General features: G+C 32.9%; 2 protein-coding genes across 4 annotated transcripts; both read right to left on the bottom strand.

Moving 5' to 3' along the window:
• Nucleotides 1-2927: 2927 nt before the first annotated feature.
• LOC133189991 (nmrA-like family domain-containing protein 1) lies at nucleotides 2928-15098 on the bottom strand. 3 transcript variants are annotated; one of them, XM_061325448.1, is made up of 8 exons: nucleotides 14722-15098; nucleotides 12672-12853; nucleotides 12303-12430; nucleotides 9492-9636; nucleotides 9008-9052; nucleotides 4484-4579; nucleotides 4079-4272; nucleotides 2928-3812 (listed from the first exon to the last, which is right to left on the bottom strand). In XM_061325448.1, exons 1-8 carry the CDS (start codon nucleotides 14787-14789, stop codon nucleotides 3615-3617), a joined length of 1056 nt encoding a protein of 351 aa, XP_061181432.1. In that variant the 5' UTR covers nucleotides 14790-15098; the 3' UTR covers nucleotides 2928-3614. The 3 variants fall into 3 exon arrangements, with proteins under 3 accessions (XP_061181432.1, XP_061181434.1, XP_061181433.1); XM_061325450.1 differs by lacking the exon at nucleotides 14722-15098 and adding an exon at nucleotides 13693-13977; XM_061325449.1 differs by lacking the exon at nucleotides 9008-9052.
• Nucleotides 15099-15671: 573 nt separating this feature from the next.
• On the bottom strand, nucleotides 15672-27095 carry LOC133190114 (temptin-like). The gene is made up of 3 exons (XM_061325589.1): nucleotides 26917-27095; nucleotides 16051-16201; nucleotides 15672-15793 (listed from the first exon to the last, which is right to left on the bottom strand). Exons 1-3 carry the CDS (start codon nucleotides 27091-27093, stop codon nucleotides 15705-15707), a joined length of 417 nt encoding a protein of 138 aa, XP_061181573.1. The 5' UTR covers nucleotides 27094-27095; the 3' UTR covers nucleotides 15672-15704.
• Between the last annotated feature and the right edge of the window lie 263 nt (nucleotides 27096-27358).

Here is a 27358-nt window from a genome sequence, read left to right as displayed (position 1 = left end):
TTTGCTGATTCTCGACCTTTAGAATTTTTATTCGTCTCATTTTAAAACACTAACATATCGTAAATGGGCAGGTATCACTTAAGTAATGTTTTTTAGTTTCTCTTCTTATTTTATTTCTCGTTTTATCCAATAAGTGGACTAGTCCAATTTTTACTATCACAAAGAAAATGACGTTCAACACGTAATGTTGGGAACGACGAAAGAAGAGTCACATCACGTGCTTTATAAAGATTAAAAAGAATTAATATGAAACAGACAAAAACTTCTTAAGAGGAGAACTGGCCAAGTATATATGATAATACTCTCTCACCCATGCACGAATCTAGAGAGGGGGATTTCGAACACCCCACTCCACCCCTTAGGATTTTCAGAGTTAAATAGTTATACAGCTGTATGTAAAAGTAAAAAAGAATTGAAGTTAGTCCCCCTCCCCCGGTTGGGAAACACGGACCCTTCTTAAAATTAAAACAAGATATGTTTGTGAAATACTGATGCCCCCGTATGCATGTCAAATCCAATGTCAAGGTCAAGATATCAAAAAAATTGTTACCTAAACAAGGACTTGTGTCAATGGATATACCCGATAAATACGAAAGTCAAAGCACCAGCCATTCAAAAGTTATGTCAAGGTTAATGTTTTCTAAAAGCGGGTCAAAGTCCAAGGTCAAGGTCAGAGGGTCAAAATTAATGGTACGCAGGGTAAGACCTTGTCATAAAAAAAACATAAAAGCCCCAGCATCAATTGTTCAAAAGTTGTGGCCAAGGTAAAAAATTTTAAAAGAGTAGGTCAAACTCCAAGGGCAAAATTGTTTGTATCCAAAGGAAGGTCTTGTAACAAGAAATATGCACTGTGAGATTTGAAAGCCCTAGTACTACTAGTAACTGTTCAAAAGTTATGGCCATGTTAAAGTTTTTTTAAAAGTGGGTCAAACTCCAAGGTCAAAGTCAAAAGGTCAAAAATATTTACACCTGTGGAAAGGTCTTGTCACGATGAATACACATGTGAAATATGAAAGTCCTAGCACAAACTGTTCAAAAGTTATGACCAAGGTTAAAGTTGGGTAAATTGTTGCAAAAGTGGGTCAAACTCCAAGGTCAAGAGGTCAAATGTGTTTGTACTTAAAGGAAGGTCTTGTCACAAGGAATACACATATGAAATATTAAAGCCATAGCTCCAACCAATCAAAAGTTATGGGCAAGCTTAAAGTTTTTGCGGACAAACAAGCAGACAAACAGACAGGAAGACGACTATAAAGACGTCTCTACAGACCAATAAACTCGTTATGCCATCCAACAACAAATTCACAACAAGCGAGTTTATTGGTCTGTAAAGACCACTATAAAGGGTTAGGAGGTGGATAAAATATACAGGTTGGTTAAAGAATATGTGGAGCTCTAGAATCGCGGAATAAGGAGTTGATCCTTACGTCGCGGGTTCCAATCCCACTGTGGGACGTGGAGACCGGTCCTTCGGATGAGACCGTATAAACAGTGGTCCCGTGTCGCAGTGGTGCTGGCACGAAAAAGAGCCCTGAGTGCCGAGTATTGGTCAAAATGTGTAGCTCTCCACCGGCAAGTGGTGGCGTCTCCATATGAGTGAAAAATTCTCGAGAGGGACGTTAAACAATAAGCAAACAAACAAATTCTTATTATGTGGAATGTATGGAGATAACGAACTGTATTCAAGCTCAGAAGTCCATTAAAAAATACAAATTTTGGAGCAGAGCAAACATGGACCCCTAAAACATCAGAGGTGGGATCAGGTGCCATGGAGGAGTGAGCATCCCCTGCCGACTGGTCATACCCGCCGTGTGCTCCTTGTCATTATCGGGAAATAACGGGAAAATCCGTCGACAATTCAGTATGTAAATAATGGCCTAACAATTAGTATGAAAAAGTCAGCCAGCATTTGACTTAATGATGAACTGTATTTGCTGACAAGGTCATTGTATCGACAATAGAACTTACGAAATGACGACTTTAAACGAGACTGCTGATATTCTTGTTTCATCAACTTGTTTGTCAATAACTTATCTCGTTTTAGAAATTTTTCATACGTAGAGCATGTTTTGCGTATCCAATCAACTGAGAGATATAAACCCCGTATGCAGGTGATGAAGGTATATTGCTGCATAAGTAAGGGAAGTTGACGATTGAAAAGTTGAAGTCATCACGTTTATCATAAAGCTTGGTTGTTAGATTACCATTAACGTCTTTTTCTAGTAAAATATCCAAATATGAAACAGATGTGTCAGACTCTGTGGCATCTTTTATTTCAAGCTCACCGGGATATATCGTATCGACATAAGAATGGAAATAACCATTGTTAATTGACAATTACGTCGTCGATATATCTAAATGTCGAGTCGAAGGTCACAGCAAGTGTCTTCTTTTCACGTATAAGATTTTGAACAAATTCTGCTTCATATGATACAAAAATAGGTCTGCTAATAACGGCTATAATTGATACCCATGGGAATTCCGATAGATTGTTGGAAGACCAGGGTCCCGTTTTGCAAGAGAACTTACGACTATGACCAAAATGTAATTTTGTAAATAATTTTCTTCCTTATATTAATTCAAAAATTGTACTAGTAATATTTTCAAAGAGTTTAAAGATATATTTTGCACATGCCAGTTTTTAACAGAATTAATATTTTTTTAAGATCTTACATTCAGCTCAAGTTTTCAGACTTAGTCGTAAGTTCTTTTTTTGACGCCAGTTAAAAGATCTGGGTTCCCTAAGTTTTGGCCCATTTAAAAATTAATGATTTAAGGTCCTCATTATTAACTATATTTACGTCACCAGTAATAACGTGTCCAGCAGGACTATAGTTGTAGAGTGAAGAAGAACATGCTGTTTGCATGTTTGTAATTCTTGTCTATCAGTTGTATGTCCCACTTTCATAAACAGAACTGAACTAAAAGAAGTTTTTTAAAACTTTTATTTACAAAAGAATAAAAGTTTATCACAGTTTGGCAGAAAAATATGATAAAATGAGTATTGCATAATTACAAGGTATCTTATGGCTGAAGTAAAATTGATTGGTTGTAATACATAATAAATGTACATGTTTAAATGCATATTTTCCAAAATACTTCGACAAATATAATATCACTGTACGCCATCAGATTCGTCGTTTCTGTAAATGATTAAAATACAATAGATGACTAGTGTAAACTATTAAATTACAAGGTCGTTAGAAGGAGAGGTGCATGGGATGCGATCGCATTTTCTTTTCAAAAGAAAATTCGGAAAAAAATTAAATAAATTCAATATCCATCTTTTTAAACTAATACTGTCTGATTTTATCGAATTTTTGGGAAAACAATATACCCCCGGGATCTTTCGATCCGGGGGCATAAAAATTACGACTTTCAAAAATGAAATTAGAAACCACCAAATTGGTTGTCACAGACAAAAATTCACATGTTTAAATAAAAATCTTTTCCTCCGTGACCTTTTCCAGAAACCCGATGACAACCCTGGATCATTATTGACGTCATTGTCGTAAACAACCAAAGTATTCACTTTTGGCAGCTACAGTCAGCTGCTCAGACCATAATTCTTTTGTTTTTAATTGCAAAAAAGATTCATTCGGATATAAGAATTTTCAATTAGATTCACGTAAAGCTTCTTCCACTTTGTCTCTATTTTCAGACAACCATCTGTCAAAAGATATTGCATGTGGGTTTAATCTTTTGGTTAATCTGACGTCTCTTATAGCCTGTCCACTCTGATAAAATTCAAACATTGCAGCCAAATCCTTAGCGCCTGGAAACTGAAATTTTTCCATGTCTTTTACTCTAATCTAAAAAAGAAATATAAACCCTAATCAATGGTATTGCTGAAAAGAAAGCTACCAAATTATACTACCACCAGTGTTCATATACAAAATTTAATGGCTACTGCCCTGAAATGAGTCAACCAGCAATTGAAATCTTATTTTTCGGACTTGAATTTGTTTTAACATGGAGGGTCTAATTAATCAATATTAAAATGTTTTAAGGAAAATCTTGAAGTTAAAACTCAAAAGCACTTCTTGATTTCACACATTTTGGCGTTCAATGAGTTTACCTTTGGGTCTGTAAATTTCCTGTTGTCGAAATGTCTGTTAAATGTATCGACTATTTCTTCCATAGAAAGTTTTTCTACAGATAGGTTCAATGTCTTTCCATAATACTGCTTTGGCCTTCTAAGAATCGATACAATAACTTCACCTATATCATCAACAGACATCATGTCCAGTTCAGCGCCCTCTAGCGGTAAGGCTGCAAAAAATATTACTTAACAACTTACCACTGTATACTCTTAAATAAATGATAGGTATTCAAAATCAAATCTGTAATCCGTTTCAAAATCTTAAGAATCATATAGTGTCGTTATTCTGAGAAAAAAATCTTTGAGAAAGACATTAAGAGCAGAATTACAGAATCGATTTCTCTGTGTCTTAGTGCCAGGTACTTAGATTTATTTACTTACCGACGGCGTACACTGCATGTTTTAGTTTATGCGGCTTGAAGACTGTATAAAAATTCTCGAACCAGAAAGGGAGACGCAGAATAGTAAAATTTATTCCTGCAAATTTCAAAATTGAATATGATTTTTATAATACATTATAGATATATTATTATAAATATATTATTAGGACAAGTTTTTTCATTATATTTGTATAACAAAAAATATCAAAAAATAAATCGAGAGCCAAATTATAACATTCTGTGTTTTGATTAAAAAATGGTTAGTGTATTATGAATTAAAAGTCAATTCAATTCTGTTAAGGAATTTGAACATGTTGAAAATTCTACACTACAAAGTGGAGTTCAGAATGACAAATAATCAGAGTATATACAAGTACATACTGCATTATCTACCATAGAAATTATATAACTTAAACATACATGTACTTTCAAAAAGAAAAAGGGAAGACAGAATATAAGAATATTACAAATATCTGTAGAACATTCGAATTGATATTTCATTTTAAAGCACTGTTGTACGTATACCTAAGGATATCATGCATCTACATGTAATAAAGAAACAGGGCTACATGTACTTCATGCATTGTGCTGAATTCTGCTTTTCTAAAATAAAAAATATTTACACCGATTTTGCACAAAGGGATGGACGACACAGTGGTGGGACAATTATTAATGCAGAAAATTCCGTGTATATATTGGTAAGTGGAAACTATACAATTGTTTAGTCCTATACACTTAGTGCCGCGTGGTTTTACCTGACGAGGAACCTGAAATACACCACAAGACTCAGTTATCAAAAAAAAAATATATATATATATATACTTTTGTCTTGTTTGGTAAATGTAGACTTGTTTATCTGATATTTGCAGAACTAGTAATACTGGATGAACAATGATAATACAATTGAGCTTTCTTTATCCTTATATTCCTTTAAATTCATAAAAAAGAATATTAATTAAATTCCACGAAAAATATCGTATATAAAATAAACAACACGTCACACACAGAGGACTGGAGTGTTCTGGGTGGTTTTGTTGTGTGAGAAAGAACAAAGTGAAATAAAATCAATACATTTTTTGGAGTAAACGATCTTAAATCAGAGTTCAATTATCTGATTCTAAAAAAGGCCTATATATATATATATATATATATATATATATATATATATATATATATATATATATATATATATATATATATATATATAAACTCCAGAAAGGTTGTCCAAAAATGGGGAAACAATGCTATACCTTGTGCACACATAATCCGTACAAGTGATCGACATCGCACCCGATACTTTATTGATCCACATGAATTTTTAAAACACCATTTAAAAGAACAGCTTGAAAGGCATGGGTTACCAAGAAAGACAACTGAGGTCAAAGCTTTTTTTTCTTTTGTATGTTTCCCCATTTTGAAACCCAACAGTAGTTGTCTTTCCTTTATTGGGACAAAAAAGTTATCGAAAATTGCGTAGGGATGCCCTACCATAAATGTGCGATCAAGTAACATTTTTTAATTATGCGGGAGCTTAAACCAGACATAACTATGCATACATTGAACATTTTCGTAGAGTGGGAACCGGTGCCAAACATATAGCTGGTGTGGGGAGTTGCATTAAAAAAGACCAAGGTAAGAAGTTTACAATACAAAATTAATGTCTGCTGAAACGTTAATTAATGTGTTCTTTACTGCAGAAAACTTACCCACTAACTGCACTGTTAAGAACATGCAATTTCATTTACATCATACAATGGTGCCAAATGAAAGACATCGATTTATATGTGGAATTTTCTTTTAAAATACAAATAGCATAGATATGATGTTAACTGTCTTCAAAATGATTGTTTTTTTTTCATAATAAAAGTCACCCCAGGACAATATGTTTCTGAATTATATGGGTTTCAAGGGGTGCGATTTATCAGCAAGTGACGTTTAGTACATGTTATCAAATGATCACTTACCAACTAGCCCCTCTGTTGCGAAGTAAACACAGAGATTTCATGAAGTTCTAGTTATTTGTACAATTTAGAATCAAATTAAAATTTGAAAGAAAAGAAAGTTTCCTAGCTTGAGGCTTTCTTAGTTTGATTGATTATTAATTTATCAGGACATATAACCGATTGTGTGAAGTTTGTGGGACTTTCTCCTCATGGAAACTCTTATAATGTAGGGTACTTTCTATATAATATGTTTGTTTGATAATATTTGGAAAACGGTACTACATGTAGTTTGGTCAAAGATTTTGGTGTAGCAGTTATCCTCTGCAAAAAAAAAAAAAACACTTGCAAAGGTTTTTACTATTCCACTACAAAGTACATCTGTTTCAGATCGATATATAGGAAAAAAATATATAAGTATGTCTACAAACAGCAAGCTTAAGCCAGCCAACTTAGAATAGCTCTATAATCTATAGCATCATACTCTATAGAATCTAATAGTAGTCTCGGCAAGAATATTCACCGCAATTTTTCAAAAAGACATTGCCCACATAGACCCCTACAAAATCAAGCAGAACAAACAGAAATGCTTCATACATTACAACGGCATATTTACTGACAGTAAGATAAAACAACTACAAGGTCACTAACAAAGAGAATATTTTAGTCAAAAGGAAGGCTACAATGTATAACTCATCTTACTTTTGTGTGTTCATGATACAAATAAGTACATGAAGTTTTAAAATAATTTACTTTGTCTATACAGTTGTATCTATTATTTTTATACAAAAGAATGTCAATGTAAACTTTGATATTTAATTGATCAAAGGTAAGTAAAGGACAAGATAGGCTAAGATCCCTATTTGGCCATTGGTTTGGGGTGTCTTTAAGAATGATGCAACAGTTTATCAATAAAAACCTGGTGTCACCCTTGCTACAAAATGAGTATTGGTTCTAAGTTATGGGATACACAGAGGTTAGAGGAAGGTCGGAAAATGTCATTTTCCGAATTTTCTCATTTTTATGCAAATTTTCATCAATTTTACAGCACATTTTTTTCAGAAAACATAGAGCACAAGCTTGCCTATCTACCAAATTGATATATTTCATACTCTAGCATCAGATGCATCTTGCGTATAAAAATCTCAGATAGGCAAGCTTGTGCTCTATGTTTCCCGAAGTGAAAAGTATCTCAAATTTGACGAAATTCCACCAGAATTGAGGAAATTCGGGAAAATGTCCTACTACGGCACCATCTAGTGGCCTCCGTGTAAGCTTTGAATCATAATTAGTGCTGGTTTTAAAACAAGCATCATTTTAAGATCTTAACTACAAACTATCACAATTTTAACTGTTTTCTGATTTTTACATCAAAAAAGGGGCCAGATTCGGCCGTTAGCATACCTTGTCCTTTACCATTCTTTTTCTCCTTTTTAACTAGGCATGAGTGATATAGACCTTTCCTTACTATACACAAAGAAATATAACTATCCACACCCTTATCATTAAGTTTTAGTCTATTCCTCAAAATAATAAGGAACTCGTTAAAAGCATTGAAGTCTACTATTAAGATAAGCAGTGTTGTAAATTATTGCAAGAGGCGCAAAAATTCTGTCCAAAATGTTAGCTGCCGAGAGTGGACAACTGTTTAACAGAAAAGACTTAAGAAGTCATTGATATGTATTAATGATAAAGTAGATATATGTAGGTCACAGGAAGAACTATGAGAGATATAGTGTGACCTTTAATTACCTATATCATTCGTTGTTACCTCTGTTACAGAAAAATATCAAAACTCGTTACTTCAGAGATGATGTAAAATCACTTAAAATCAGTTTTATGGTAAATTTCAAAGTAAAATTCTAAATCATGCAGAAATCATCTTTGTTTTATTTTGCAAATAACTGTCGTAAAATATGGTAAGTGTTAAATAAACATAAAATCGAAAGAAAAATTGTAGTTTTGATCACAAACTCCTAGAATTGTGAAAGAGTTTATTTATTGTACGAATGGTTGAATGAATATTCCAATCATCTTTAAATCGGGACTTCGATTATTTATAGTATTCTGTATATCAATACACGTCCTTTTTGTTTCATCTTTTAATATTAGAGGTTATATAATCATCTTGGTTTTAATAATGTTTTTTCTCTGCTCATATTTTATATTTTAATGCCTATAGCTTGTATGAAACGTAAGACAAGCGCCACTAACAAAAAACACAAAATTACGTCATTCCATTCTTGCTATGATTACGCTAATGACAGTCTCTTAGGTTCTTATAATGAACAACATGCAATGAGTATTTTTGTGGCACTAAAACGCTTTCTCAAAGATCACCATCAGGAATTTATTTTCAAAGATGTTTATTGTGTATTAATTTAAAACAATTTTTTGATATATATTTTTTAATTTTTATTACTATTAATAAATATTGTTATTATTATTATTTTTGGATAGAACCGTTACATTTACTAATCCCCATTTTTTTCTCCAGAAAGAAAAAAAACGCATTAGGTGCCACTTTTCTGAATAACCTTAGGAACTGTCAACCATGAGACATGCAGCCTAACTCTCTAACTTACCCGGCATCACGTGATTTAAACCCGTGACGTCCTCCGAGGGGTTGTCTTTGTAAAGCAGTGAGTAAATGATAGAAAATGACATAGATAATACTGTGCAAAAAGCTAGAATGGTCTCCTTATATGCAGAGGCTAAATTTGTCGTGATTTTGAGTTATCTTTCCTGATCATTTATAAATTTATATGCAACCAAGTAAAGTTGAAAAAAAGTTGTTTAACGATTTTAACTCAGACAGGAGATTCGTGTTATTATTATCTTCAGATGAAATATGTTTAGATTCTTTTGCTATTTTTAAAATTCCCTCATAGAGTCCCAAAGAAATTTTTAAAAATCACAATCTTTTCTCAAATGATTTTTATATATAATAAAATTTTCGCATAATTTAGTGGTAAATGGATGAAAGAAAAAAATGAATGTCTTGTTTATGATCATTCAAGCAAAATAATACTGTTAACAAAATGGAAGAGAAACCATTGAGATACTTACCCACTTCTCTGATATACTCCTCTATAGCTGACTTGGAGTCGAGATGATTACATTCTTTTCCTATAAGTTTCTTAACATTTTCTGACCCGTTAAATATGATATGTTTTACGCCACATTGTATTGCTGCATCAATGGCGTTCAGTCCCTGAAAGTATCAAATATATGATCACAGGAACATTTTCTTTTACTATCATCACACCGGTATTGATCGGAGAATTTTTCCTTAGATGATATATATGTACATGTATATACTGGTAGCGGTGATTTTTCATGTGCATTCTATGAGTGTGATGTTTAGTTAATGGGTGATATTTCATATGTATTACAGAAAGCGATGTATAGTTTATGTGGTGATAATTCATACATGTATGCATTCTAGAAAATGATGTATACTTATGTGGTAATATTTCATATGTATTCTAGAGCGTGATGTATAGTGTATGTGGTGATATTTCATATGCATGCTAAAGAGTGACGTGCGTATAGTTGATGGGTGATTTCTCATATGTATTCTATAGAGTAAAGTAAAGTGTTTGTGGTATGCTGAAGAGTGATATTTAGTTGATGGGTGATTTTTCATATGTATGCTAGAGAGTGATGAATAATTTATATGATAATATTTATATGTATTATAGGGATTTATGTAGAGTAGGTACATGTATGTGTCGGTGGCAATATTCTATTTATGTATGGTGAAGGGTTATGTTTAGTTTATGGGTGATATTTCATATGTATTTTAGTGACATAAAGAGCTTGTTGTATGCTGAAGGACAATGTGTAGTTCATGGGCGATATTTCACAAGTCAGATGTATGCTAGAGAGTATATATAATTTATGGGTGATATTTCTTATGTAGTGATTTATATCAAGTGTATATGTTGATATTATATTTCATATGTATGCTATAGAGTTAACTCAGGCCCGTAGGAAGCAATTTCAGTTTGGGGGCCACAGCCATACATTTTCAGTTGAGGGGGCACTATCAACTACCAGAATTTCCTTGACAAGCGCAAAAAAAAAAAAAAAAAAAAAGGTCATCAGACGTTTTCATTGAGGGGGCACAAGCATATAGTAGCTATATTTTCTATAGTAATCTATCTATCGGCAAAATTATTGCCCCCCCCCCCCCACCGGTTCCTACGGCCATGTAACTACAGTTTATTTGGTGAGAATTCATACGTATCCCAGAGAATACTGTATAGTTAATGTGTTGACATTTCAAGTGAATGCTTCAGAGTGAAATATAGTTTATGTGATTATATTTTAAATGCTTAAAAGAAGGTATTGATTAGTTTATTTGGTAACATTTCATATCTTTGCTAGAGAGTGGTGTATAGATTATATAATGACATTTTATATGTATTTTAGGTTATGTAGAGTACACAAGTCATGATATTTCATATGTATGCTGAGGAGTAATGTATTATTTATCTGTGTTATTTCATATGCATACTTAGGAGTGATTCAGAGTATATATTTTGGGTTTTTCATATATAGGCTAAAGAGTGTTATTTAGTACATTTGGTGATATTTCATAGATGCATGTAAGCTAAAGAGTGTTATTTAATTTATGTGGTGATATTTCAGATGTAGGCTAAAGAGTGTTATTTAGTTTATGTGGTGATATTTCATACATGCATGTAAGATAAAGGGTGTTATTTAGTTTATGTGGTGATATTTCATTTGTACCGGTAGTCTAAAGAGTGTTATTTAGTTTATGTGGTGATATTTCATATGTAGGCTAAAGAGTGTTATTTAGTTTATATGGTGATATTTCATACATGCATGTAAGATAAAGGCTGTTATTTAGTTTATGTGGTGATATTTCATTTGTACCGGTAGGCTAAAGAGTGTTATTTAGTTTACGTGGTGATATTTCAAACACATATATAGGCTAAAGAGTGTTATTTAGTTTATGTGGTGATATTTCATACATGTATGTAGGCTAAAGAGTGTTATTTAGTTTATGTGGTGATATTTCATATGTATGCTAAAGAGTGATGTATAGTATAAGAAGGAATATTTTTTATGTATCCTAGTAAGGCAGCTGTCCAATATTTTGACTATTACACATCACTAATAGAAGAGAATGAAATAATAATTGTACAAAATTTTGACTCGTTGTATATTATGTTTTTTAAATGTTGCATAACTTGATCTTCCATACAGATTTGTAGTTTACAGGTTTCTTCATACATTATGAGCTGATGGGTATATTAGATCAATAGGGGCATTACTTCATGTCTACTAGTATTTGCAACTGCACCGTGTACGTTATAAAGTATACACAGAGGTTAGTACAATAAACCTTTGTTTCAGCTAATTGTCAGGTCAGGCCAACTTGACTTAAATTTATATTTCATAACATTCATAGAATTCTGAGCATACAGGCAACATACCATTATTATAGCATTCCTAACTTTACTGATATATCTTTATAAGCATAGTTTTAACGTCACCCTCAGAATTGACATACCAAGTATCGATATACCTTTATCAACAGTATTGACATACATTTATAAACATTATTCTAACGTCAATGTCTGTCTGCGCATAATTACATGTATATCATGGTTTTCCTAGTATTTATGTTTATCAATATCACGTTATAAAGGAAGCCTCTGTTTTTACGTACCTTTCCACTTTACCAGAATCTAGATAAGTTTGAATCAATCTTGACATTTGAGTCACGTGTATATAATAACACTCTAGTTTATATCTTAACAAGTATTAGTATATATCTTAACAAGTGTGAATGGATTCTGACATGCCTATATTCAATTCGAAATACTTATATCAATCCCGGCATACCTTTATCACTTCCTTTTCCTTGTTTCTGTCCTCCCAATAATGGGTTGTTAAGAACATGATATCGGCGCCCTCTAGCGCCTTCTCCAAACTTTTTGTCTCCCCGAGATCTGCGTTAACAATCACTGCTCCTGCAAAGTTCGAGACAAAATATCACGTGTAATTTAACACAATAACGGGAAAAAGTGGAAATCGGTATTTAAGTTATATTGTAGTGGTAAATAAGCCATACATTTCCATAAATATGCCAATTAAGCACAAATGACTGGATTTGACGGACTAAAGAAAGATAAGTAAATAGTCTAATCATTAGATAGCACTGCGAATGAGAATTTGAAATTTGAAATGTTACGCTTTCTGTCTTTTTCTCACCATGTTCTGCTAACTGACGAGCTTTGTCGCTGGAAGAGCGTCGAGTTACACACCGAACTTTATACAGGAATGGTTCTTGGAGCAATCGCTTGGCAATAGCGCCACCTAGGATCCCAGTGGCGCCAAAGACAACAACCGTTCTAGGGCCATCTGAGGCATCATAACTAGATCCACAACCCATTCTGCTCAGGAAAAGAGGATAAAAATATATACACATGTATTATACCAAGACTACAATTTAAAAATAAATATCGACAAGTATTTATTTACTAAACACAACTGCAAACAAATAATTGAAAGCATTGGTTTTTAAATAAGAGAGAAACTCATGAAAACTTGGTGTTATAGGTAAAGAAATACAAAGATTTAATGATGTATTACAGAAAATTTTTTTTTGATTTCAGCAACATGTCCTTTTCCCATTTCTGGGTTCTTGGAATTTTACAAATTACAAATTTTACAAAGTGTCCCAGACACTTGTAAAGAAGCCGCATAAAATTATTAACCATATCATTTTTACTTTAAAAAAATACCTCATAAACATGATGGTTAAATGGAATATCCAATTAGAGCCTAAACCGTTTTGCACAGGTCTTGTTTGGATTAACTTGAGTGAAAGGTCTTAAATAAGGACTATTGGTCTGATTTAATCTTACTCCAAATTGAAGGGTCAGTTAATCTCTCTGTACTGTACGGTAGTGCAAATCCACCGAAGGAAAATTATACTAGTGCATTAACTTGAGAGATACATGTGATTTACAGTGACAAGTTCAATTAATTTAAAGAATCAATTCCTACATAAATAATTCACGCCTTATTGGGAAATATTCAAAACTCCATGTACACAAATGTACATGTATGCCAATGTTTCCAATCAATTAAAAACAAAGAAATAATTGGATAAGAATACATTTTTCAATGTAATAATTCATTTCCATCCATACAGTATTATTTACATCAGCCGTATCAGCTCATAGCAACAGACAGATTCTCAAAAAATCAATTGGACGAGCATACTTACCTTTGGAGTACACTCCAGTGTTTATCCCATGGCTTTATATAGATTTATAAATCCAGTCATGGTAAATTTTAGACAGTGCACAAAATGAGTATCTATCGGTCTTAGCTTGTCCCGACTATTGTTTAATTGGTAACGATTACAATCTTGGAACATATCGGATATTCACCGTCCATATTGGAATTTTAGAGTTATCGTCCCTGACTTTCAAGCACTACTGGTCTTTAATTGTTTGTTTGATATATTGCTATGAGATATTAAATGCCAGCCACTGAATATCCATGACTGAGAATATATTCTACCTGGCTTTGTGAATACAATGGGTTTATTTCTTTTTTTTATTTTGCAGGTCATGGTAGATCAAATCGGTCAATAGCTGTATAATGTTAAGGCAGAATTGCAGTGTTGGTTTACATTAGCGATTATCTTAATCTACTTTAATGTCGAATACGATTTTGAAATTTTTAAAATCGGAAATGATAACTTAATGAATTACATTGTCTAATCTTCAAATCTGACTTGCTTTAAACACGATTCGCAGGTAGTTTAAACACATTCTTAAAGTTTTACTCCATCGGTAAACTTGTATTGAACCATATCAATGAGGCCACAAATTAAACCCTCTGGAAAATACCATATTATTTCTCAATGTTAGCATGTTAAATTTGTCTATTTGACGTGACTGAAACGTGAATGAGTGATTAAATATGGTAAATAATTAAATGAAACTCAGTGACTTGTGCGGTCTCTTATTTATATACATGTAGAATACAGTTACTGTAATAATTTTTAATGAATCGTATGGGATCCTCTTCGTCAATCAAGTCCGATTTCGAAAGTAATAAAGATCCTTTCTTTTCCCAAATTTTAAACGAAATGAAAACATTTACAAATGACTTTGTATGTTGCAGATAGGCTTCTTGAGACGAATAAAATTTTGATTATTATGTCATTCAAATCTAAGACTCTTAATATTACAATCAATATTTAATCACGATTCACAAATATAGAATTAAAAAATATCATACTCACTTATACTTTTCTGATGGATCTGTTTTAAACAAGTCCAGTTTGAACATAACACATTCTTCAGGTAACATCAAAGATCCAAATAAAGTTTTAACATATGAATAAAACAGAAACTAAACAAAAACGTCCAAAAGAAACAGAAAACAAAGCCTACTTCTTTCCTCTACAAACATACCCACAGCATCCCATGCTGACGATTACTTAAAATTATGTAATATCCTTCTGCTGGTAAATCATTATACTGTGCTTCAATATTTCACGAGCCCCCTATCCTTAATATTTTATGTCCTTGACAAATTTTAAGTTCTGAATATATTGATTTTATCAATCAATAAAAGGAATTTTAGAAGTAGCCGAAAAGAAAACGTGTTTCTTTCAAATCGTTTACATTTCGTCTCATATTTAAACATTATGTACCAATGACTTGAAAATTAAATTCTAAAAATGTGTTGGCTTTAACGACACACTTTGTTACACATCATTTGTAAAACTTAGGCTTTGTGTTCTCTATCGATCTTAATGAGCTTAATTATAAACAAGATAGATTTTAACAACTCTGCATAATTATATGCTAGTTTGATTGTCCAAATGATTTTTTTGGCAACTACTATATAATAACTAATTTGTTTATCATCCCTCTTTATACATAAATATAAGAACAATTTTCTTTATATCTGGCATATTCTAAGCGTACAACATTGAAAATAGGTTATTTGACATGTGCAAGATGGAAAAAGGTCCTCAAGTGAATTATCAAGCAACAGATTAGGGTTAGTTGTACTATTATAGATGAAAAAGGGGAACAAATAAATGTTTAGTAAAATACACATCTAGTTAACACAGAATCTAATCACTTCATTAAAAACATTTTTAGTTGTATATTATTCAATTCATTTATAAAATAAATAAAAATGAATTAAAAATAAAAAAAAAAATCTTCAGATCCAATATTTTTATTTATTTTTTATTTAAAGAAACATCTACTATTAATTTCGTGAAACACAAGCCGATCCATGGCATCCGCAGGCAAATACAACTGATGCACATACCCCAGATCCAACAGGTTCACAAATACCTTGAAAAACGGACAAAACATAATACATTATACACTGTATTTGACCACATTTTATTCCTTAATTAGATTTCCAAAATTTCAAAAGAATATTACATGTATCTAAGTAAAAATATAATTGTTTCTTATAAGAATTTCTCGTATACCGTACTTTTAACATTTAATGTAACCATCCTAAGTAGTGCAAGTAGGGTTATCAGGTTAACAATATAAAACATTTAGTGAAGTGGCCATCGCTTTATTTAAATTTTTATCAGTACCTGGGTGTCCTGTAGAACTCTCTTTTGGTGTACCTCCCTCAGTCCAGTGACAGTTCGGATCCCCCAGTTCCTGACCATTAGTCCTACCATCTCCGTCCGAGTCCTTCATACACAGAGCTCTGGTCCACGTATGTCCAGCCGCTTTAAAATCCTGAGAGAAATTTCAAAGAGGACTGTTTAAGTCTCTCTCTTTCACTCTCTGTGCATAGCTTAATGAATTAACATTGCTCTCAATAAATGGGAAAAAGAGACAATTCAAACAGGAAATCAATATTAATCAGTCTTGGAGTATTTTCAAGGAGCTGTATCAAATTCAATTAATAAAAACAAGAGGCCTAGGGGCCTTCACGTCAACTGAGTACATGTATGTAATTTATATCCATTGATTTAAACAAAATAAGCTGATAAATAAAGCTATGTTGCCCAAAAGCAAGAGAAATAGGATGATCAGGGATCGGGAAAATATTCATTTAGTACTAAGTAACAAATCTTAAAGTTGATCTACTTATTTGCTTCTACTTTCCCCCATTTGTCACTATCCTCATGCAGACTAAACAAAACAATAGTACTGCAACACTATTAACACATTTCATTCACCCTCACATTAGCCTCTCTTAGTCTTTGAAGATTATTTAATGTACAAAGATACGGTATTTTGGTCCCATTTTCATATATCTATTATTTAAAAGTCTTTCTGACCATTAAAAACTACGAAAGTACGTTTAGTATTAAATATTTAAAAAATTCTTGTATACTAGAGCACCATGTTAGTGTCAATTTCGGTAACGTCAAAATGACGTTAGATTACGTGACATTAGACAATTAATTTGACGTATCTTTTTTGACCTACATTTTCTTTGAAAGAAAAAATATAAACCTATTATGTTGCCAAATATACAATGCAGTTCATTGAAAATAATTAAATTCTCTGCTATTTTGCATGCATATTGCGGGAGGGAAATATGTGCATAATTTGCCTCATTTAATGAAAAGCTCGGTAGAAATTACAAAATTTATTTGACATCATATCTTAAATTTACCTACTTTTTATTTCATTGAGATACATTCAAAAGAATTCCATGTCATATCAGTATGCCCTAGTACCAGCCCTCTGTTTTCAGTATAGTGTAGATATGTTGCTGATTTATAGCAATGAATTTATTTTTTTTCATAAAAAGCCCCAATCCCCACCTCACCTTTAAGCCCCACCCTCGCACAGACACTTACATACTGAGTACTTCTTTTTGTTAAAGTAGATCTAACTATTTCAAATAATTCATTTAAAAAAGGAGAGGAAACGAAACCGAGACCCCCCCCCCCCCCAACTTTCTCAATGAAAAGGATTTTCGATGTGCGGCAGTTTCGAGGTTTTGTATTTATTCAAAAAATATTTAAGTTTTTTCCTTAACCCCCCCCCCCCAATTTACATGTATATGCGTTGCAATGTGCCTCACAGATCTGGATAATGATCGTAGGTTTCGTACTCATTGGGATACTTATGCAGTTTACCTTTAATTTACCTTTTCAAAAGGCGTTATTACGCCTTTTTTCGCGTTACGCCTTTTTAAAAGGCGTTATAACGCCTTTTAAATTTTTTTTTCACCGTAGTTTGATCCTAATAGGCTTTCGTAGCATTTCAATTTCAAGAATGAAAGGATTAAAAATATTAATCGACCATCTCATTTCAAATTCCTTAGGCGTGTTTTATACCAGTTGGCTCTCTCACTTTTTTGGTCAGTATAGGGTTTTTTTTTCGTGCTTGTCAGATTTTTTGAGAAGTTGCCCCCCTCCCCCCCCAACTTTTGAAACCGTGGCTACGGGCCTGTTAACAAGAGGTGTAACGATATCCCGAGATATGGTAATACTTTTCGCTTGAAATCGATTATCTGAAATACCTTCTTTTTTATACGAATGAAAAACAATTAAAAGAATCTACGTCATTTCCTGCTTTACAAAATGTAATTCGTTTCTTTTTCTGTATTCTTATTTGTATTTGTACGAGTAGATAGCAGAATACATTTACACCTGTCAATATTGAAATGAAATTTTTGAAGTTATGTTTAAAAACTGTTTTATAGAACAAAACTGGAAAGTTACACGTATCAATACACATCATGATACACATGTCAAAATATTGATATATGTATGATATATATTTTTCTTTTTTGATACTCATATCTTGTTTACACCCTTTATACCCTATCCGTGGATAAACTATAACGAGGTCCATTCGGCAAACCTCGGATGATTCCACCTTTCATCAAACTATTAAAATATCAAATTAGATGAGGTACATGCACGAATCGGCCAAGGTATGCCGAGTTTGATGAGGTCTTTGGGTCCGTTTCTGGGTTTCTGGAAAGGCTGTACAGGGGATTGTATAGAGGCAGTATCTTTTCCCTAAACTAGACTTGTTTAAATAAATGGTTATCATTTTGGTCGGTTTAGATGCATTTAGAAGCATTATTTTTATAAATTTCAAAGAAGAAAATGAAGCAGTACTTAAATAGATAAATAATGAAAAGATGAAAAAAGGAAGGGCAAGTTACTTATATCCAAATATTTTCATTTTTTAGTTCAAATGAAAAACAAAGATTTGTAATTAGAAGAAATAGCGTAATATACCCCGATCTCGCCTAATGCTGTTTCCATGACAACGTCGGCCATTTTGAATGTTGTTTGCACACCTATTTTTGTTCACGGTAGCATAATAAAATACAACTTTGTTTTATTTCAAATGCTACCGGGTTGATGACAAAAAGAAATAATTATCAATATGCTAGTGAAAATCTGAAATTTAAGTCAAATCACAACCTTCAACAAACCCCACCCCACCCCTTAATCAATATTCGACTACCCAATGTAAAATGCCTTTCAATGCCCCATGTAGTACGGTTTGACAGCAGCAAATAGGATTGACACACTTTATTGCCAGGAAATTCAAATTTGAAATCGTTATCCTTATATAAATTTTGGTGTATGTGCTTTTTTTTTCTCTTTTCTAAATTTCGAAATGCGAGTGATGAGTACTTTTGGACCGATTCTGACAAGGATATATACTGATACAGTGTATACACTGTACTTTTTTTGCTTCTATATATAAATACACCTGACAGAACTTTAAATTGTTCATAAAATTAATCATTATTGGTACATTTTTATTTCATCCATATCAGCAAAAAGAGTAAGTTTTTGGATAAAATCTTTAAATGTTTTAGATGATATTTTATGCAAGTGCACGTAATAACGTCAAAAATGCCTTATTTTTACGTCTGTGACATAACATGTTAACATTTATGTTTTGTTAGGATTTTGTCACCATTCAATTGATATTAATCTGGAATATACTAATAACTTTTTGAAGAGATTCACATTTGATAAAAATCGTTTGATTTTCAATGTGTCTTTATTTATTGACTACATATATGATTTATCCAACCACAGTTGTACCATGATAATTAGATTTATTAGTTTTGGACAATGTGTGACATTCAATGTTGACATCGCAGATAGCCTCTAAAACAAACACTTCTATCAAGAATCAATTCAATTTTATATCTCATTGAAATTTTGATTATGCACATTTTGTGTTTAATGTTGTATGGTGCCAAATTAGAAAAAATAATTCTAAAAATGAAAGCAATTTATTGAGTGTCGTATTTAAATGTTACGTTTTTGCAGTCAAATTTCATTGTGACACAATGCTACATGTACACATTTACGACATCCCAATTAAAATTCTGTATAGATATGTTTTTCTTAATAACATGGCAACGTTTTTGTAGAATTTAAAAAATATCTAACATTGATTTTTCACTCAGTATTACAAAATTAGCCATTCTACGGATCTTAAAAACTTTGTGACGCCGAACCTCCAAACTTTGTGACACACCATCTTAATTATTCAATATCCTCCCAGTGAATCTTCTAAATATCAGGTACCCAACATACATATGAACACACAATATCATTCTATTCTTAAAACAAGATGTGTTTGTGAAACACTGATGCCACCGTATGGCAGCTTATGGCGAAGGTTAAAGTTTCTCAAATGCAAGTCAAAATCCAGGCCAAAAGATAAAAAATGTTAAATTTGAAAGCCCTAGCTGCAACTGTTCAAAAGTTATGGCCAAGGTTAAAGTTTTTTAAAAGTAAGTAAAACATCAAGGTCAAGGTCAAAGTTGTTGGTATCCAAAGGAAGGTCTTGTCACAAGGATTCATATGTAAAGTATGAAAGCCCTAGCACCAACCATTCAAAAGTTATGGCCTAGGTTAAAGTTTTTCGCAAGTAGGTCAAACTCCTAGGTCAAGGTCAAAAGGTCAAAGTGGTTGTTATCCAAAGGAAGGTCTTGTCACAAGTATTACATGTACATATGTAAAGTATGAAAGCCCTAGCTCTAACCGTTCAAAAGTTATGCCCAAGGTTAAAGTTTTTCAAAAGTAGGTCAAACTCCTAGGTCAAGGTCAAAAGGTCAAAGTGGTTGTTATCCAAAGGAAGGTCTTGTCACAAGGATTACATATGTGAAGTATGAAAGCCCTAGCTCTAACCGTTCAAAAGTTATGGCCAAGGTTAAAGTTTTTCAAAAGTATGTCAAACTCCAAGGTCAAGGTCAAAAGGTCAAAGTTGTTGGTATCCAAAGGAAGGCCTTGTCACCAAGAATACACATGTGAAGTTTGAAACCCCAAGCATTAACTGTTCAGAAGTTATGGCCAAGGTTAAAGTCTCATAATATTTTGCAAAAGTGGGTCAAACGTTAAGGTCAAAAGGTCAAATATGATGGTACCCAAGGAAAGGTCTTGTCACAGGGAATACACATGTGAAATATGAAAGTCATAGCTCCCACCAATCAAAAGTTATGGCCAAGGTTAAAGTTGACAACAGACAGACAGACAAACAGATAAACAGACAAACAGGACAAAAACAATATACCCCCGGGATCTTTCGATCCGGGGGCATAAAAATAGTTCTTTACACACCAAAAGGATTATTGATTTTGATTGATTGATTTTTCTTATTTAATATTTTTCTAAGAACCCAAAGGCATTTCATGTTCATTCCATATGTTTTCGGTTAACGCTGATCTACATCTCTGTCTTACATTTTGAGCGACGCGTTCACAGCATACGGATTGAATGACATCACAATTGTAAGAATTTACATCATTTACATCATATTTTGAATTTTTCTGCTAAATTTTATGTTTGCATTGTTTGTTTTATGGAAGTTATCAACATTTTGCTATTGCATGTGCGACGCTCCCGTTACCTGTCTACGTGCGTTTTTGACGTAATTGTCGGAATAGTTGAATTCATATATTTGATAAATGGAATTTTTCGACCAATATATACTTTAAAATGTATCAAGTATCCAATTACCGATCGAATGATACATAGTTTTCATACAGTTATTAATTGTTTCAAAATTATAAAAATAGCGCAAATGCTACCGCAATGGAAATTTGGACTTTTTGACACCAACATCGTGTTATTCAATTGACCTTTTCAGTTACATTATTTACAGTGATTATCTATTATAGGTGAATAAAAAGAAGAATGACTTCTTTCAGTACAAATCAATAAATTGGCCAAAGGGTACAGAATTTATAAATCTGGTAAAAACACCCTTGCTTATTACAACTTTATACTCTGTTTGCCTCCTAGATGCCCCGTCGCCCGCGTGGCGCAGTGGTTAGAGCGTTCGCTCTAGAGTCGCGGAGTAGGGAGTTGATCCTTACGTCGCGGGTTCGAATCCCAATGTGGGACGTGGAGACCGGTCCTTCGGATGAGACCGTATAAACCGAGGTCCCGCAGTAGGTGCTGGCATAAAAAAGATCCTCCCACTGCTCAATGGCCCTAAGTGCCGAGTTAAGTTCAAAATTTGCAGCTCTCCACCGGCAAGTGATGGCGTCTCCATATGAGTGAAAAATTCTTGAGAGGGACTTTAAACAATAAACAAACAAACAAACAATAGAGCCCCCTCCTGCAGAACACCTCACCCCAGGGTCATAAATTTCACAATTTTGGAAGAGGCACCCTTGATCATCATAACCATACACCTAGTTTATCTGCTTTATATACAGGGGGAGAGAAGAAAATTTTTAAAGAATTTGTGCATTTTCACTATATGATCATTAGAGCCCAACCCTAGCTCCAGAACTCCTGACCCTGGGGCCATGAATTTCACAATTTTGGTAAAGGGCTCAATGCTTATTAAAATCATGCCAACAGTTTGACTGCTTGATATCTAGGAGTAAAGAAGACGATTTTTAAGGTAGTCCGATCCTCAGGTTCTGAAAAATCAGCCTTTTAGTAATTGAAAATGCTCACAAAAATGTCTCTGATTTCACATAGTAGCGTGAATTTACCCATGGTATTTTTTCAAAGTTCATTATTATAGTTAATCATATTATACATGTATAGGGAAAATTATCAAACCTCAAATATATTTTCTGGAAATGCGAATAAAAACACCAGCTAAGCATTTTCTAATTGAAAATTGATCAACAAATATAATTTAGGATAAAAAAAAATATAGGTATCCAGGTATTTGGAGGAAATTGCATCGTTTTTATGCTTATACAGTATTTTAGTTCTTCTCTTTACTTCAATTGTTATATAATACATAGTGTAAAAACCTGGTGTTATCATTGCTAGACACCACATATCACGCCTAATTTCATATCATGCTAATAATCATTGGTATCTAATGCTAGATTAAAGGAAATTTGATTTCTCTAAAAATGAATTTATTTTCTTTTATGGGGTACAAATGTCAACTTTTTACAAGATCGTTTCTAAGACTTCAAAGAGCTTTGAATCATATTGAGATGCATAAAATGAAAATTGTTGCACGAAAAGATCTTAATTTTAAGCTTCATTTTGAGACTTTGAATGAAATAATAAATTTAAGAGTTATCCTTTCTGGCTAAGGATCGGACATCCTTAAAGATATTATCATTGATGCTACATGCTAAAATTCCTTCAAATTGGTTCAGTGGTTCAAGAGAAGAAGCTGAAAATATTCAAAAGTTAACGACGAACGGACGATGCACGACGACGGACGAAAACAGATAGTAATAGGTCACCCGAGTGACTCAAGTGAGCTAATAAATTCGTATGAGCTAACTAGAACATAATTATATAATCGTGTGATTTTATAATTTTGCTTTGTCCAACTGGTTGAATTTGTGTAAATAAAATGAAATGGTGAAGATATAGTGAACAGTGATAGATCTCATAAAACAAGAATTGTGAACAGGGCAAAAACACGAAATCCTGGTAACACCAAACGAGGCCAGGGATCAGGTGGTTAGGAGCAGTGAGCATCCCCTGTCGACCAATTACAATCGCCTTCTGTTTTAATCAGGTAAATGGAGCAATCCCTAATCAAAATTAGTATTAAATATGGCCTAAAAATTTGTATGAAACATGTGAACGATAGGTTGAATTTGCAAACGAGATCATTAAAACCACCACAGAATTTGCGAAATGCTGACCTTAAACGAGTTTGTAGAAAGCTATGTAACAGCAACTTAACTGTCAGTAGACTTTCTCGGTTAAAATAAAAATCGTACTCGAAGCAAGCTCTTGCGTACTGAATGAACTGGGATACATAATTACCTTATGTAGGTGATAGTGAAATATTACTACATAAATAAGGAAAGTTGACGAAGGAAAAGCTGATGTCGTCACATTTGTTATATAGTTAAGTTGTCGGTTGGACATTAACGTCTTATAAGTCAGTAAAACATCAAACCATGAAACAGATATGGTAGACTTTGTGTATGTCCTTTACATTTGATTGATAAGACTCACAAATACATAGGCCTATATTATTTTAACTCGTTGAAAAAATATATGTAATATTACAGAGTAGATATATCCTAAATCTTAATATCTAAGGCCAAATAAAAAAATATGTGTGGTTCCGGTTACCCGACCGTGCCTATTGTATACCCCCGACCCTAAACTTTTTTTGACAATTTTCATATTTTTCCCCGATTTCCATCAATGGCTCTGGTTTAATTAAGTTTTAGTTTCAGCAATGACGGCCTCCTTGCAAAACATAGTGCAAGTGTTTAATAGTGTTAAATCCAAAGCAAGCTAGCATGTAGGTGTCCCCTACCAATATTGACTAGTATATTATCACACCACATCTAAATGCACTTGCAAAGCAGTGATAGGTATTATTTAGAAAAATAAAGAAAATCATTTTGTTAAAAAAAAAAAAATCCCTACCTACCTACCCTAATTTTTTTTGGAGGTATAACCGGAACCACACATATTTTTTTGTTTGGCCTAAGGATAACAACTTACATAATTTCCTTGTCATAGCGACATCCTTTCTTGTTATAATGAGATCTAACAACAATATCTCTCCCGTATTAAGAATTTAGGACCTATCAAAAATATTTTTGAATTCGATATAACGAATTGTCAATTTGTTTAAATTCGTTATAACATTTTTTTTTTTAAAACCGTTATAACGAATATTATCTTTTATTACAAATTTGTTGAATTCGTAATAACAAATTTAAAAAAATTTAACTGATTTAATTCGTTATATAAATCTGAAATGTGTTAAAACGAATTAAATTTGTTTAAATAAATTCTTTTAAACGAATTCTAAAATTTGTAATAATGATAAAATTCGTTTGAACGAATTCGGTCATTCGTTTTTAATTATCGGATTCATAATTATTATTTAAGATTTCGTTTAAAAGAATTTAATTTGTTATTATCATCAAATTTATGAATTCATATATTATACGAATTAAATTTATTATAACACATTTTGGAATTGTTTCAATGGATTCAAAAAATGGTATATTAGTTATTCGTTCGTTATCAAGAATTCAAGAAATTGTTATAAACGAATTAAATTCGTTCAAACAATTCGACAATTTTTTTTATATCGAATTAAAAAATAATTTTTGATAGGTCCTAAATGGACTTCCATATAAATCAAAAAATATAAGTAACGCGAACTTTTTACGAACTCAGCTGCACTGTAAAGCAAACAGAGTGCAGATATATGTGCCGGAAAAGTAAAGTTTGTTTCTATCGCATCATTGTTATTGTCTATGTCAAAAGGATTTCATTTATAGAGTAAAAATTGTAAACAACATTGAATTGGAGCATGCAAAAGTAAGAAATATATGCTGATTATGGCCGTAGGAATCGGTTGGGGGGCACGGGGGGCCGTGCCCCCCCCCCTCAATAATTTTTCCGATATATAGAATACTATTATTAGAAAACAAACATAGCTACTACTAGTATATGCTTGTGCCCCCTCAATAATAACATCTGATGATTTTTTTTTTGCTTGTCAAGGAATTTTGGTTGTTGATAGCCCCCCCCCCCCAACTGAAAATGTATGGCTGTGCCCCCTCAGAGCGAAATTGCTTCCTACGGGCCTGCTGATTATATTTAATATACGGAGATTATATCGAAATCCTCGGTCTACCGACATTCCATGCAGAAAAGTTTGTAATTATTTGGTATATAAGCAAGATTATAATCAATTTGTACTGAAAAAAGAGGATTCTAACAGTAATTTCTATAGCCTTAATAAGGTTAATATTACATTTACATTTTTCATTAAGGATATTATTTAACTTTCATAAGAACGTCGCACCACAAGGTTTCGAAAAAAAAAAATGTTATAGTAGCTTCAACAGAGTATTCATTAACTTTGTGCTAAGAGATTATTAGTCCCCTACCGGTGAAACCGGAGGGGACTATAGGTTTCCTCTGAGTCTGTCCGTTCGTCTGTCTGTCCCTCTGTCTGTCAGTCTGTCCCACTTGGTTTTCCGCACTTTTTTTTAAACGCTTGCAGATATTGAGCTGATTTTTGGTTTGTGGGTGTATCTTGATGAGTTACAGATCAAGCTTGCATTTCGTTCCGCTTCAATGATTTTTTACGGAATTACGACCTTTTCATTTTTTTCAGGGTTTTCCGCAATTTTTTTCTAAACGCTTGCAGATATTGAGCTGATTTTTGGTATGTGACTTTACCTTGATGAGTTATAGATCAAGTTTCCATTTCGTTCCGCTTCATTGATTTTTGACGGAATTATGGCATTTTTTCAATTTTTAACGGGAACCAGATTACACTTGCCGGTAGGGGACTAGTATTGCTAATGCAATATACTCAGAATGCTTGTTAAATTTAATTATAAATTGTTTTTGTTTTTCTGTTTTTTTTTTTTTTTTAAATTTAAGCTATAGTGAATTTACCATGGGTTGATTTAATGAATTTAGCATATCATGTTTCGCATCTATTTTATAAATATGCAAAATCAATTTTGGCTTGATCTAGAAACGTAGGCGGTAAAGCGAAAACAAGAAATTGTGACAGACAATATACACAGACTCTCCTTCAATAATGAGTGTAATAAGACTTTTCTACTAAAGTCTGAAGAGCACGTGTACGTTGGAATAATTTGAACCCTAAAGCCTGACCCACTTTTACACCAGCCCAGTATTTGAACTTTCTACATCGTTTCTCCAACGTGCACGTGTTACGACAAATGATAAGGATATTTATACTATTTAATTATGTAAAACTATCCTCAGTGGATGCTTACTCCTCCGAGGCACTTGATCCCATCTCTACTCTGAAAACTCCGGGGGGTCCGTGTTTTAAGTCGTGTTCACAAATTTGTTTTGTTTAAAAAATTTTTGAGATTGATCAATGTTCTATATCTTGACCTTTTTTCATTTTGACCATTGTCTTCTACTGTCTAGCTTTATTTATTTTGCTTGCCAATACGCGTCCTCCCCAAGCTATCCTTGATTTTCTTATAGCTAAACGGAAATAACCCCCCATTTTTGTAATTTACGCCTCAGCTGAATGTAACTTACCAAGGCGAATGGGTTTTTCTCACTGGTGTGGGTAAAGGGACTGTAATGCCCTACAGCCTCCCAGTAGCTGGAACCACATGGATTAAATACTTTGTATCCATTAGGAATTCGGTCCCTATAGTAGGGAAGGGCATTTACACAGATTATTCCAATTAAGCTAAGATATAGAACTATCATCCTTAATATCTGCTACCACCTGTCTTTATCACAAATATAGGCAGATGATTCCTCCTTTTATAGAATATGATGAACCTGGGGTCGTTTAAGTCATGTGGATAGGACTCAGCATGTCTTGGTGAAGTTCTATGCTGTTTAAGGTATGTCATTTGTCACGATTTTAAACACTCTGCGCATCTGAAAGTGCAAAAATAAGGAATACCTGTTGTATTTTAAAGTTCAATGATTAGCTATTCATTAATAATTAGAATTTTAAGAGAAATAA

The sequence above is a fragment of the Saccostrea echinata genome, unplaced genomic scaffold (genome assembly GCF_033153115.1).
Source record: "Saccostrea echinata isolate AGI-Se365-2 ecotype Australia unplaced genomic scaffold, CSIRO_AGI_Sech_v1 ptg000020l, whole genome shotgun sequence".
In the NCBI taxonomy this organism is placed as follows: domain Eukaryota; kingdom Metazoa; phylum Mollusca; class Bivalvia; order Ostreida; family Ostreidae; genus Saccostrea; species Saccostrea echinata.
Note: the sequence above shows the minus strand (reverse complement) of the source record. Positions and strands in the feature narration are given on the sequence as shown.